We start from the raw sequence: 12,513 nt of genomic DNA, 5'->3' as shown, positions 1-12,513 counted from the left end.
GGAGAGAAATGTTTCACTTTCATATGTTGACGGAACAAAAGGTCAAACACAAAAATACAAAATTTGTGGGTATATATATATTTTTTAGGCTAATGCTAAATCCGATATTTTGAATTGAATTCCGTTAACCGATTCATTAAAAAAATGCATAAGGAATAAAATAACTTATTGATCCCTTGACGCTTACAACAATAAAAAAAAATCGAAATATTAAGTACAGGCAGAACATCTGACAATACTAAAATAATAAATCATAATACAATATTTTTTTTTGGTGGAGTGTCTTTGGCTTCTGTTTTAATGCATCTGTCTGTAAAACAAAAAAAAAAGAATTGCTACCACCCAATAAAAAACAAAACAAAGTATCTCCTTAGGCTGCCACCACAGCGTCGCATGCGCCCACAAAACGATCTCGTGTGCACCACGCTGGCTATGACAACACACCCAAGTCGACCGCACCATGCGTGTAGCAGCTAGCTAGCATTTACACCAGGGTGGCTCACAATATTTTTACTCCACCCACCAAAAAAAGAAAGAACAGAAAGTAATTAGCATGCTGTTCATCAAATTGTATTTATTCCCACATGGTCAACCGCACGTAAAGTGTTTGCAGAGTCAAAACAAAACGCTAAACGCTTCCAGATATTTTCGAGGGTTCCTTTCGAAAAAGAAAAATGAGTGCAAATTACGGCAGGCTGACATCAAGACGTAAGGTGTGCACATAGTTGAGCTATAAATAGCGTGTACAGTTGTTTTGGGGACTGTGGCAAGGGTGTGCACATTTGGCTAACACGATTAAACAAAATCTAATTTCAAATGAAAGTTGATTGGATTACAACAATATTTTGCACGAAATTAATAATCCGGATGTGAAATCATTACCAAACGTTCCACCTGATCCAGGTGTTCCTAATGTTGTGACCTGGCCAGCATGTACACCCTTCCTTCCTTCCGTGTGAAAAGGGCAATATACATCAAAGTTTTTTTTTTTTTTTGGGGGGGGTGTCAGAAGTGTGAAGAAGAGGCCTGGCCAGTCATGTGGAACGTGTGACATTGGAGCAGCGTTGCCGCTACACTTCCACTTGCAGACATGGGTCAGCGGAAGGTGTGTGCAAAGCCAGGTGGTCCCGAGCAGGTAACCTAACCCGTCAAAACCTTGCGCCTGCAGCTGTGTACCCTCAGGAACATGAGCTCGTTTGATGTACACTGTGAACTTCATCGTGCGGGCCATTAGCGTTGGGCGAGTCAATAATCACCGATGTAGTATTCTCAAAGTGTGCAACCGATCTAAAATCCACTCAACAAATCGGTTCAATTATTTTCATGGTCAAAATCATAACCTGTCACTTGTTACTAGGCAGAATTTATGGGGCACAATTAAGAATGTCACTCGCAAATAGTTTTAAAATCGGTTATTCTATCGATTATCAAAATAGTTGTCGATTAATTTGATAATGTCAATTAATTTTGACAGATTTACGCGCAATAAACTACATAGATCTCTTTTTTGGCTCAGTTTAATGCATCATAACCCGGTCACTTGTTGCTGGGCAGAATTCGTGGGGCACAATTAGGAATGTCACTAGGAAATATTTTTAGAATCAATTATGCTATCGATTTTCAAAATAATTGTCGAATAATTTGATCATCTCGATTAATTTTGACAGATCTATGCGCAATAATCTACATTATACCTATTTTTTTGCTCAGTTTAATGCATCTGCTGAGGCAAATAAAAAAGAACCACTGGCCAAGTTTCAAGTTTTGGACTTTTTATTTTTTATTTTTAGCAAAGAGCACCAAGAGTGTGGCAACGGGTGGGTCGGGTGGCTCGGTAGTCACCGTGCGTAATAACGGCTTGTCATTTTTCATCAACATTCCCCACCATGCACGAGCCAGAGCCCACCGCACCCGAATGCATCACTCGGTGTTTGCAGGAGATGATGACAGTCAAAATGCACGAGACTCTGAGGGAGAGAACGGCGGACCCTCATGTGGGAGCCCACCCTCGAAAGCTCCGCTACCCCCTTCTTCGGGGCCCACTTAAATGAGATCTAATCAAAGGCAGCTTGGCATTGTGGGCGGAAAGTAGCCACAAAGTTCGTCTTCAAATGACTTGAGGTTGCTTGTGAGGGGGAACGTCGGCCGCCCACCCTTGTCGTGTTCACCAGGGGCCAGAACCGGGAGGTCCCCGCGAAACTTAGGACAGGGGCCACACACCAATCGATAATTTCCAACCTAGCAACTGACCCCGGTGTTTTGGTAACCGAGCGTTTATTTACGTGTTTGAATCTGGCTCGCTTTTTGCTTTGATACGGTCAAATGTATTTAGGAAACGATTTTTGAAAACGCTGCGCTTCGCGTGCGTATGAACGAGTCAGCTGATCGGACATCTTAGATCGAGTGTGATCACCAGCAGACCGTTTTCATTTGTCAGCCGGGTGGAAAATCTTAAACGGCAACGATGACAACTCGAGATACAGCTGACGAGGACATTAAAAAAAAAATCCACTTATGTCTTCTTAATGTGGGAGCCAGATGGGCAAAAGTGGTTTCAATTGACATGAAAAAAAACCCCCTCATAATCAGACTTTTCCTGACTTAGGCCAGATATGGAGAATCAATCAGGGTCCGAATCATCAAGATGATTTTCATTTTTTTTTGGTGTGTGTGCAAAAAAATCTGCCCTGAATCATTGCCAGCAGTTTGGATGCTCGCAAAGAAACAAACATGTTGTGAACGGTCTCACTTCCTGACAGCATGGCCCTTTTCTCACCTTATAAAACTTGTTTATCTCATATCCCCCCCCCCCCCACACACGGTAATCATGATTTTTTTATGGAAAGAATCTCGACCCTTTTGATCCCCTTTTCCGCGCAACGAATGTCACGCCGAGGCCAAAGTGTCAGACGTTACACTAAATCACTGCCAACAATTTACAGATCAGGGAGGGGAGGGGGGGTGAATCAGGAGAAAAAGGAGGTGGTCCGGCAATGCGTCACTGATCCCGGAGCGCTTTCATCTCTCTCCGATAAGTGCCATACCTAATCAGGTTAAAGCAGCGCATGCCGTGGAAAAGGGGAGAGGAAATTCCGGCCAAAACGGTAACGTATCTGTTCCGCTCTCATGCGTCGCATTCCACCGGCTAATTAGGAGTAAATATCTGACCCCGGAGAGAGAAAATGTCCACATTAGTCCAAAGTGAGGCAGTCGGTGTGGTCCATCTGTGCTCCCCGCCCCTCCCTCCTCCTTTCCTCACGCTAATTTGGCGCACAGATGACAAAAAACACTGGCCCGGTTCTCATCGGGCTCCGCCATTAGACCTCATCACGGCTGACGGGTTGTTCTCATGCCGGATTAGCCGCCGCCGCCGAAGACCGGCGGGTCACGGCACCGCTTTCACCCGCTTCGGGGGGCTTTTTTAAGCGATGCTGACCCGCTATCAGTGATACGATGGAGGGCGCTTAGCTGTTCCTGTTCCTGCTTGAATGTCGAGACTTTTAATTCCAGGGAGATATTTACCAGATCTTAATCCAGCCATTAATATTTTTCTTATATTCAACTGAATTTAAAAATGTATCAGTGCTTATAAGTTGGCCGGTAATTTTCCGTAGTGGCGCACCTACGGAAAATTACCGGCCGTTCCCGGCTTTACCAGCTAGTAACAAAAAGTTGCCAAAGGGGTAAAAGTCGAGTGTCAACAATAAAGAGCGGAACATTTTATGGTGTGACAGGACAAGACTTGTTTTTTTTTTGTTTTGTTTTTTTAAGAGTGTTCAAGCATCTGCTTCTTGAAAGCCACACATCGCCATTCAGACATTCACGCTTGACTTTTACTCAGCCTCCAGCTTCACTTGACGTTTACGTTCCCTCACTTCATTGTTCTGCCGATATTTACGCTCCGTGACTTGTCTCTTTGAGCGCCTGGCGCTTTTAATTTTTATTGCCTATTTTTTTTTTTTATCTTGCAGGTTTTCCGAGAAGATGTAAAACCTTTGTTATTAGGACCACAGCAGGCTCGGGTTGAATCACGAGGAGCTGCTGTCGGAGTTCATAAAATGGTTTAGTTGGCCCACTTTAGATCTCACTGCTTCAATTTGAATGATGCTAACACAAAACTAAAGATACACACCTACAGTTTGACCCCTGATGCTGATGGAGGAGGTCGCGATTAAATTACAGTGCTTGACTAAACTATGCACAGGCAGGGAGGTCGGAAAACGTGAAAGGGAAGGTGGTCTTCTCGTTTTTGAATTTTGTCAGCCAACGCAAACAAAATCAGTCATGGCTGCCGCGCTCGACCCTTAATGATAATCAATATCCATATTCTCATGAATATTCCCATATACAATCCGGAACAATTCCGTTCGTGGTGCCTTATGAAAGCTCAAACATCTGTGCACCTTCTGTGTTTTTTTTATGTGTGTGTGGATGCACATGACACACACACACAAATGTTCCTCCACACAGGTGGACCCCCGACGTTGCAAATAATGCGTCGGACACGCTTCCTGTACGTGATGCTCGACAAGGACGCGGATAACACGATAATATCATGTAATGCGTGTTTCGGTAAATGGCCGAATTTTGCGGGCAGCTGCATTGCCGACCACACACACATTTGCCGTCGCTCTATCGTTTACACATTAAGACTCTTGAAAGGAGTCCAGATATGATCAAGAGCAAAAAAATCAAGTCTCGACCTTTGCTTCACCTTCAAGCCCCGCCCCCTCCCCTCTTTCATGAGAAGCCCCACATCAATGGTGTGCAGTGTCCATTTTGACTTACCAAATAAGGTCCCTTGGCTTCGTAAAGCGACAAACACTCACAGGATGACGCCTCGGGTCAAGAGCTCCCTGAAACGGAAAGATTAAAGCACTTGAGGACGCTGGACGCTCTTGTCTCGCTTTTATGACAGGATCTTCAATACTGTATAGTTCTTAAGTACGGCGCAAAACAAAGAATTAAAGTAGTAAACGGGTCAGCCAGCTAACAAGCTTAGACATGAATACATAAATACAGTAAATATTTCAAAATATCAAATAAAATATTTGTTGGCATCTCCTCTGATTTCAACTGCAAGTCAAAATCAAGTGACTGGAAAATACCAAAGTATGTGATGAATGTAAAACTGTGTGTATGTGGGGGGGGGGGTCAGCAGGGTAGTTGAGGAAGGGGTCAGAGGTGGCCTGGTGGGGTTCTGGTGCCAGTGGGCCTTTACCATTGTTGGGGTTTGACGGAACCCCGAGGGGGCTTAAAGTATTGATGCTCAAGGTATTGCCTTCACATTAAGTAGGGGGATAGAAAATGTGTGTGTATGTGTGTCAGGACCCCACAAGGGGGCGGGTGAGGAAAAGTCATTAGAGATGATATAAGGCCAAAAGGCAGGAAATTGATTAAAGGGAAAGAGCGACCAGGAAGTATGTTAAGGCTCTTTGTTTCGACTTCAATTAACGTGAAACGTTTCAGTGGTATCGCTGCATATGGTGTGTGGGTGTGTGTGCGTGTGTGTGGGTGTTGTTTGTTGGATGGACTGGACTGAGCCGACATTTTATAATTGCCAAAAGCACAGTTTGTTATAAATAATAATATTAATAATAAAGCCAAAGCCTTAAATACTGATTAAATTTCAGATAATCAATGAATCATCCAATTATTCAAAACAATATCCCAAAAAAAAACCTTAAAGCTTAATATTTGACTTTGTACAATATTTAGCAGTTTAATATTAGTTTAATTTTATAACAGACATGAAAATCAGCAAAAATCGTCTGTTGCTCAATTTGAAATGTTTTGTCATGTAAAGGCGAAAACCGGTGCGACTGATGGGCGAACGAGAACTTCTCTCCGCAGATGCGACGGGCAGGAAAGGCCAGTCCGCAAATGCTCCCGCCGCAATTCAGACGCCTTTTGTGCGTCAGACGAGGAGAAACGCAACCCGCTGTTTAGCGTTCCTCCTCCTCCTGCTCGGAAACAATCGGGGAGGGTCTCGCCCGGAGCCGGGTCAACAGAATGGGCTGTGAATCCTGCGCCTCTGAATCCGCCGGGTGGGTGGTCCAGCTCGCTCACACACATAGAAACTCTCTCCTCCTCCTCCTCCTCCTCCTCATCTCTCCACAATTAGCTCATCCATTGGCCTGCGAGCTGCTGGTGCCTGAGGCTGGCCATAGTTGAGGAGCGGACCCCCACCATGAGGATCCATCCATGTACCCACTTTGGTGACACAAGGGAACCAGATTTGGAAACTTGCCATCAGATTTCATATTTTATAAATATATTTATAGAATCACATCACAACTAAAAACTTGAGATTTTATTTTTTAAATGATAAATATTTTTTAATTATTAAAAAAAAGACATGGTAATTGGTTGTTAAATTAAAAAAAAATCAAGCATAAAATTCTTCGTTTTGAATAGAATCATAATCAAATTTTGCGAATCAAAGATAAGCACACTTTTTTTTTTACTTAGCCCCTCTGGGTCAAACTTCACTGGCTTGTCCTAACCCTAAGCTACAGCGACACCTAGCGAGTGGAAACCAGCACTAACAAAAAAAAAGTACAATATTAAAAAAAAACATTGAAAAAAGATTCAGAAGAGCTCAAATGATATCTAATAAATATAATTGAATCTTTTGATGCAATCTACTGAAAATTCTGTAACCTGCATCCTGTATTTACGATTTAATGCTGTCAAGGCAAGTCGGACTGTGTGTAAGGTGGAAGTGCCACTGAAAACAAAGGCGTCATTAGAAAGTGAGGAAATAAAAGTCAAGTCGCGTAATAGCTGATGGCTTCCTGTGGCTTGCAGCATTTTCATGCAAGAGAGGCTGCACCCTGTTGCGTGCGGTCTGCGGCCTTCATTCTCTCTTTCCACTTCGGCCTCTTCCACATTTGCAGCTCGAGGCGCAATTATACACTTTACCACATATATTTATTTATACTTTATTCTTGACTTGCGCCATGTTAGTCTTCGCACCGTCCGTGGTTACGCTGGGTAAGTTTATCGGTTTTAAAAAACGACCTTATCAGGACTTGATGATGATGTAAATATTATTTTGTTATTTTTATTTAGAGTGTTTTTTCACATGTTCTATATATATTTATTTTTAAAAAATAAACATTGTTAAGACTGTTAAGAGAACACAAATTCATATTAATTATTGATGAGTAATGTTCATAGGCTGTATCAGATTAATGTGTGATGTGTGTTTTTAACAAATTTAAAAAATATGTGAATAAATTTTTGGGTATTTTTCATAATTTGATGCATTTTTTTTAAGATGTGCTTTGTTTGAATGAAAAAAATATTGCAAGAGTTCCAATTTCTCCATTTATCTTTTAGTGTATTTCAAAGTGACAATTTGTTTCCCGCAGGCTTTGCTTTGGCCTCGCTCGCGGCATCGCAAACGTCTCCCGGCTCGACGACCCAATCGGAACGGCTTAATTTCACCACGCCTGGTCCCATCTCCGAAACTATGGAAAACAGCAACCAGACCATTATGAGTAGCACCATGAGCTACATGAATGCCACCACGCCTTGGATGGATCTCAGAGGTTTGCAAAATATCGGAATAAAATGAAATAATGACTTTATATTTGCAAGATTACACTGTATGTTGATGAAGCTAATGGAACCTTGTTGACCCAGGTAACACAAGTGAAGTGACATCCAACGAGACCACGCCTCCACCCATGACCACTCCTAAAATCTACACCAAAATGACGAGAAGGCCGAAAGACAAAAGTAAATCATTTTCCTAAAATGAGCCACTCATAAATCAAGAACTCCAAAATTTGTTACGACTGACGTCAAATAATCAAAATTAACAGGGAAAAACGATTATTTTCAGCTACGTTATTATTTTTTTTTCCCCAAACAGGTACCACCACAGCAAAGCCTTATGCTAGAAAAGGCTACGACACCGCTGGTGAGTGGACTTCAGTTTTCTCCAGCGTATGTTTAAGTGAAATATGTCAATTATGAGCGTTGTCATAAATGTTTTTTTTTTCCCCCCAACCATATTTGTTCCTCCAAGGCATCGTCATCCTCATTGTGATCCTCGTGGTCGCTATCGGATTGGGGATCGCTTGCTTCATCTCGAGGAGGCGAGCAAGGGTTAGTACAAGAGGCGATAGCGGGTATAAAAAGTCCACACACCCATGTTTAAATGCCAGATTTTTTTCTGATTTAAAATAAATAATAAATAATGTAAAATTACAAAACAGTAGCCCTTTTATCTCATTAAAGAAAGTTGCTTTTTTTTTTTTTTTAGAAAAATCTTATGAGAATAAGGTAATATTTTTAGAGAAACAAAAGTCTTTATTTTTATCATTTTAATTTTTGGTGAAAAGTGTATTATCATAGAAATAAATCATTTTTTGAGAAAATTATCAGAATAAATCCTAATTAAGATGAGGGTTTTTTTTTTAGTTTTTTTTGTTGAAAACAAGGAATAACATCATCTTTTTTCTTTTAGCGCTACGCTGTGGACTTCTCAAGAGTAGACGAAACCAGCGTCCCTCTGAGCCCCGTGGACCCCATGTTGGCCAACGACGGCGCACCACACAATGGTGGGTCGACGCTATCTTGCCTTCTGTTGCTTTTCAAATGAGTCACACAGCTTATCGGCCGTAATGAAAACATTTTCATCTCTTTTTTTTGTACCACAAAACCTGGCATTTGACCGGGGGGGTGTAGACTTTTCCTATTCATTGTAAATGTACTTTCCCAGGCTTGCAGACGTTTGAAAGGTCAAAAGAAGAAAAAAAAGAAGAAGCAACAACAGATGTGGTGGAAAACGAAGCAAAAGGTGAGCGAGAGACTTTTGTGATGAATTAACTTCCTCTGTCTTAAGATTAAAAAGGGAAGTGAGGTTACGCTACAACAGTTTAGTCCATCTCGTTACAAAAGCACATATTTTAACTTAAGTGTTACAACTTAATTTCAAGAGAAAAATATATATTTTAGCACGTAATATTTTGAGTTAATTTTCACAATCCACACTCGTTTATTTTGGTTATTCTCCGACTTGAGGTCTCGCTGTTGCTGAGACTGTGCTATGCAGTAATCCCGTTGACCACATGAGGGAGCCTTTTAACAAAAGTGCCAACTGCTGCTTACTCTTCGCTCTTAAAGTGACCACATGAGCACAATTTAGGGAAAGGTTTTATCTTTATATGCTGTTGCACATTATATTAGATTTCCAAAGATATTTGTGACATTTTATATTATAAGCAGACACCATTCTTATATTCGAGCTTTCTTCCTTTGTTCCTTTCAACACTGAGTTAACACTCACCGGGGTCATGTTTGCGCTTGCCACACACCCTGAAGGCAACATTTTGTCTCCACGGACAATGTTGATGACCACTTTAAAACGAGAATAAAAGTTCTTCTCACGAGAAACCAGTCATTAAAGCATGAATGGGATCAAGTGGACCAAAAAAATTTGGAATAAGGGCGCAATTTGTGTATATTGTCCCCCTTGTAGCTGAAGCGGAGTCGGCATCTCTACCCGAAGACGACTCGCAGGACAAAGATGCCAAAGATGCCGAGCCGGTGAAACCCAATGACCCAGACCAACAAAAGTCTGACGGGACCGTGGAGGAGAGTCCAAAGAATGAAAACAACAGCAACAATTCTGACGTGACGCAGAGGAAAGGTCGATCGTCCGACTGAAGTGCAGCCGTCGAATTATTAGGACGGGCACCCCGATTGTTCCGCTGATTAACCTCACATTTGTTTGTCAGCAGATTTCAAACCGTCCACCATTTTTTGGGAGATTTCCCTCAACAGCCCGGTGTGAGGATGAACTCGCTTGCTCACTGCTCTCCACGAAACACGGTAAGTCACACAACTTAATGGTTTGTAGACAATGAACAGCTGTTCCCTCGTAAGGGGAGGGCACTTCCCGACCATCCTTCCCAGCCGTGCTACGTAATTATCCAGCCTCGACCGCCTATCCCGCACTTACGTTACTATTTTATACGCTACAACAACATTTGGTTGCCGTAAAGTCAGCAGTGAGATCCTTAGTTAATGACTTGTCAGCGAACAAGCTTTACTCAACCATTGCTAAAATCCCCCATCAAAAATGTGGGACAATTCATTAAAACTAAAATATTTAGCGCAATTGAATGGCTTTTAATGACAAATTATTATGTGAAGCAATTTATTTTTTTAATTTTTAACATTGGGGTAAATGTCTAACCAACAGTGTTGAGGGAATGTTCCAATTTGCAGACATATAAATCACATCAATGGTGGCGTGGTAAGATTATGTCAGCTAGCTTCTTGCTCAAACCGCTGTTTCGGCGTGGAGTTCAAAGTTCACGCTGGAGGCCACATAAACTTGGCCACAGTGGAAGGTCAGAGTGGGGAAAAAAAGCAGGTGATGGCTGTGGGACAGGACGCTTTCACATTGCTTTCATTCTTTCTTTTTTTTTTCCCAGGTTGAGAGACTAGCGACTGCAGAAGCAAAGAATTTTGGTTGTAATAATAATTTTGGATTTTTTCTTTCTTTCAAAATGACTCTTCACATGAATATTGCGCTTTATGTTGTTCCATTCATGGACGTGAAACTGTAGTAATACTTTAATAATCTAACATGTAAAAAAAAGATTGAAAATCAGATTTCTATTGTTTATTTTAGTGAATTTTTGTGAGATGAGATCGGAACCTGTATATACTTGAGTATTCCTATGATGGTGTAGTAGCAAGCATGTTTTTTTTTTGTTGCTAGTAAAAAGGACATTTCAATTTGCATGTGTTGTTGTGTCATTAATTTAATCTGATGGCGAAAAATCCCCGGGGGTGCTCAGCGCACCATCCTGTGGGATTATGTATCATCTTTCCCGTTCGCGCTATTACGTTTCTTCGCGTTTGATAGCGATCCAAAGGTTAAAAGCAGCTTGTTTCCATGCGCCAGGATCTCAGTCAATCCGACCGCAGGATGCTTGAATCGGCCGTGGTGGAGCAGGTGAAAATTCGGAGGTGCGCTGGTGATGGATGTCGCCGACCACAGTCATGGCCGGCGCGCATCGAAGCGGAATCCAAACCTCTTCTTCCTGCCCATCCAAACATCTCCGGTCTCAGTGGCCGTCGCTATTTATACGCCATATGCTGTGATTTATCCCCCAGCGCTAACGCTAACATAGCCGCCGCACCGGCGCACACCTTTTTACCAAGCGGGGCACACAGCTGGACCCGAGCGTCTCGTCAGTGATGCTCGTGGGAGATAAATCGAGCAGTCACACTTAGAATGTAGTGAATGACGGCTGAAATGGTGCACTCATAAAGTAAAAACGTCAATTTTAAGACTTTGTCAGCTAGCTTAGCCTGCGGAATGCACCCGATTGATTTAAGGTCACTCTGTGCTGTTTTACCTTGAGGCTAATTAAAACAAGTTATTAATACCTCAGCAAACCTTGTATTATTTTTAATTTGAGTATACTTTAAATCAAGCTAGCTTTGAGCATAATGCTAACTTAAATGTGATCATGGTTGCTATGAGGAACTAACTAAAATAATGCTGATTATTTTTTTATCATTTAAAACCAATTTAGAATATATGATTAAAATAAAAAATATATATTATAAATTTAAAAATACAATTTAAAAATGTACAAAAATATGTTAAACAATTCTTGAAAAAAAATCTCCCGAATTTGACAATAATTTAAAAAATTCATACTGGTCATTATGCTACACTACAAGTTACCATCCAAATTTACTTCCACCATGTTGGGAATGTGAGCAAAATCCAGGAGTGAGTGAGTATAAATAAAACTCTTGGTGTGTTTGTTTCTATAGTTACACTCCCCACCCTAGCAAGCTTTTATTTCCGTCCGGTCAAGTCAGGAGGCTGAGAGATTTATTTTAGAAAAGCGTGATACAGAATGCGTATGGCATTTCGGCTATTTGGCCCGTCTTTTCCACAGCATTGCCCCCAATGGTTTGCCTATTACACCGTTTTTATAGATTCACAAAATTTACAACGTTCATCTCAATTTGCGCTGTAAAATTCTAAGAGTCCTATAATAAACACTCCTAGAAGTCAAAGAACAGTTTGAACTACTCACGCTCATCCCAACACCAAAATATTATCCGTACAAGGTGGCTCGGTATTTTTATCTGAACATGACCTTGTGCACCATATTGAGTTCACACGTATGAACGCAATCAGGATGCAGAAGCTAACGCTAGGCTAATTTGTGTATTCTGTTGGCCATGTTTTTGCAACACTGGGACCAGTTGTTTGGTTTTCTCCCACCTGTTCCAACTGATGCCCGATTATGAATACTTTTTAAAGGCACGAGCGGCAGACGCTCTGGTGCCGGGACATCCCAATGACACGACCCTACTATACCCCTCGACCAAGGGTTAACACCCGGGTGCACGTAGGCGACTTGAAGGTATTGTTGGCAGCAGACAATTGGTTAGGACACATTCCACGTACTTGCTTCCTGCACTGACAACCCCCCTCCCCAAAGTTTTTGTTGTTGTTTTTTT

At 41.7% G+C, this 12,513-nt stretch overlaps 1 protein-coding gene and 1 long non-coding RNA gene across 4 annotated transcripts in view; one reads left to right on the top strand and one right to left on the bottom strand.

The window, feature by feature from the left end:
* The window catches only part of LOC148399725 (uncharacterized), a 38,003-nt gene that overhangs the window by 9,358 nt on the left and 16,132 nt on the right, over positions 1–12,513 (bottom strand). For both annotated transcript variants that reach the window (XR_015857842.1, XR_015857841.1), the window contains exon 3: positions 4,789–4,856. This is a non-coding gene — a long non-coding RNA (uncharacterized LOC148399725). The remainder of the gene's footprint in view (positions 1–4,788; positions 4,857–12,513) is intronic.
* LOC148399726 (uncharacterized) lies at positions 6,802–10,765 on the top strand. 2 transcript variants are annotated; one of them, XM_088373582.1, is made up of 10 exons: positions 6,802–6,996; positions 7,377–7,556; positions 7,651–7,746; positions 7,883–7,930; positions 8,039–8,118; positions 8,480–8,573; positions 8,735–8,812; positions 9,500–9,664; positions 9,756–9,846; positions 10,455–10,765. In XM_088373582.1, the coding sequence occupies exons 1-9, from the start codon at positions 6,963–6,965 to the stop codon at positions 9,806–9,808; spliced, it is 828 nt and encodes a 275-aa protein (XP_088229708.1). In that variant the 5' UTR covers positions 6,802–6,962; the 3' UTR covers positions 9,809–9,846; positions 10,455–10,765. The 2 variants fall into 2 exon arrangements, with proteins under 2 accessions (XP_088229708.1, XP_088229707.1); XM_088373581.1 differs by having other exon boundaries at positions 6,803–6,996; positions 9,494–9,664.

The sequence above is a fragment of the Syngnathus floridae genome, chromosome 4 (genome assembly GCF_059516105.1).
Source record: "Syngnathus floridae isolate MCC-2025c chromosome 4, RoL_Sflo_1.0, whole genome shotgun sequence".
Lineage (NCBI taxonomy): Eukaryota > Metazoa > Chordata > Actinopteri > Syngnathiformes > Syngnathidae > Syngnathus > Syngnathus floridae.
This window is presented reverse-complemented; position numbering and strand designations above follow the sequence as displayed.

What these genes read in the sequence shown, in the direction of transcription:
- LOC148399726 (XM_088373581.1), top strand. Translation starts at nt 6,963, where the DNA reads ATGTTAGTCTTCGCACCGTCCGTGGTTACGCTGG. An exon ending in GCCTTGGATGGATCTCAGAG is followed by an intron (nt 7,557 to 7,650) that starts GTTTGCAAAATA and finishes TTGTTGACCCAG; the next exon opens with GTAACACAAGTGAAGTGACA. An exon ending in GGTGGAAAACGAAGCAAAAG is followed by an intron (nt 8,813 to 9,493) that starts GTGAGCGAGAGA and finishes TCCCCCTTGTAG; the next exon opens with CTGAAGCGGAGTCGGCATCT.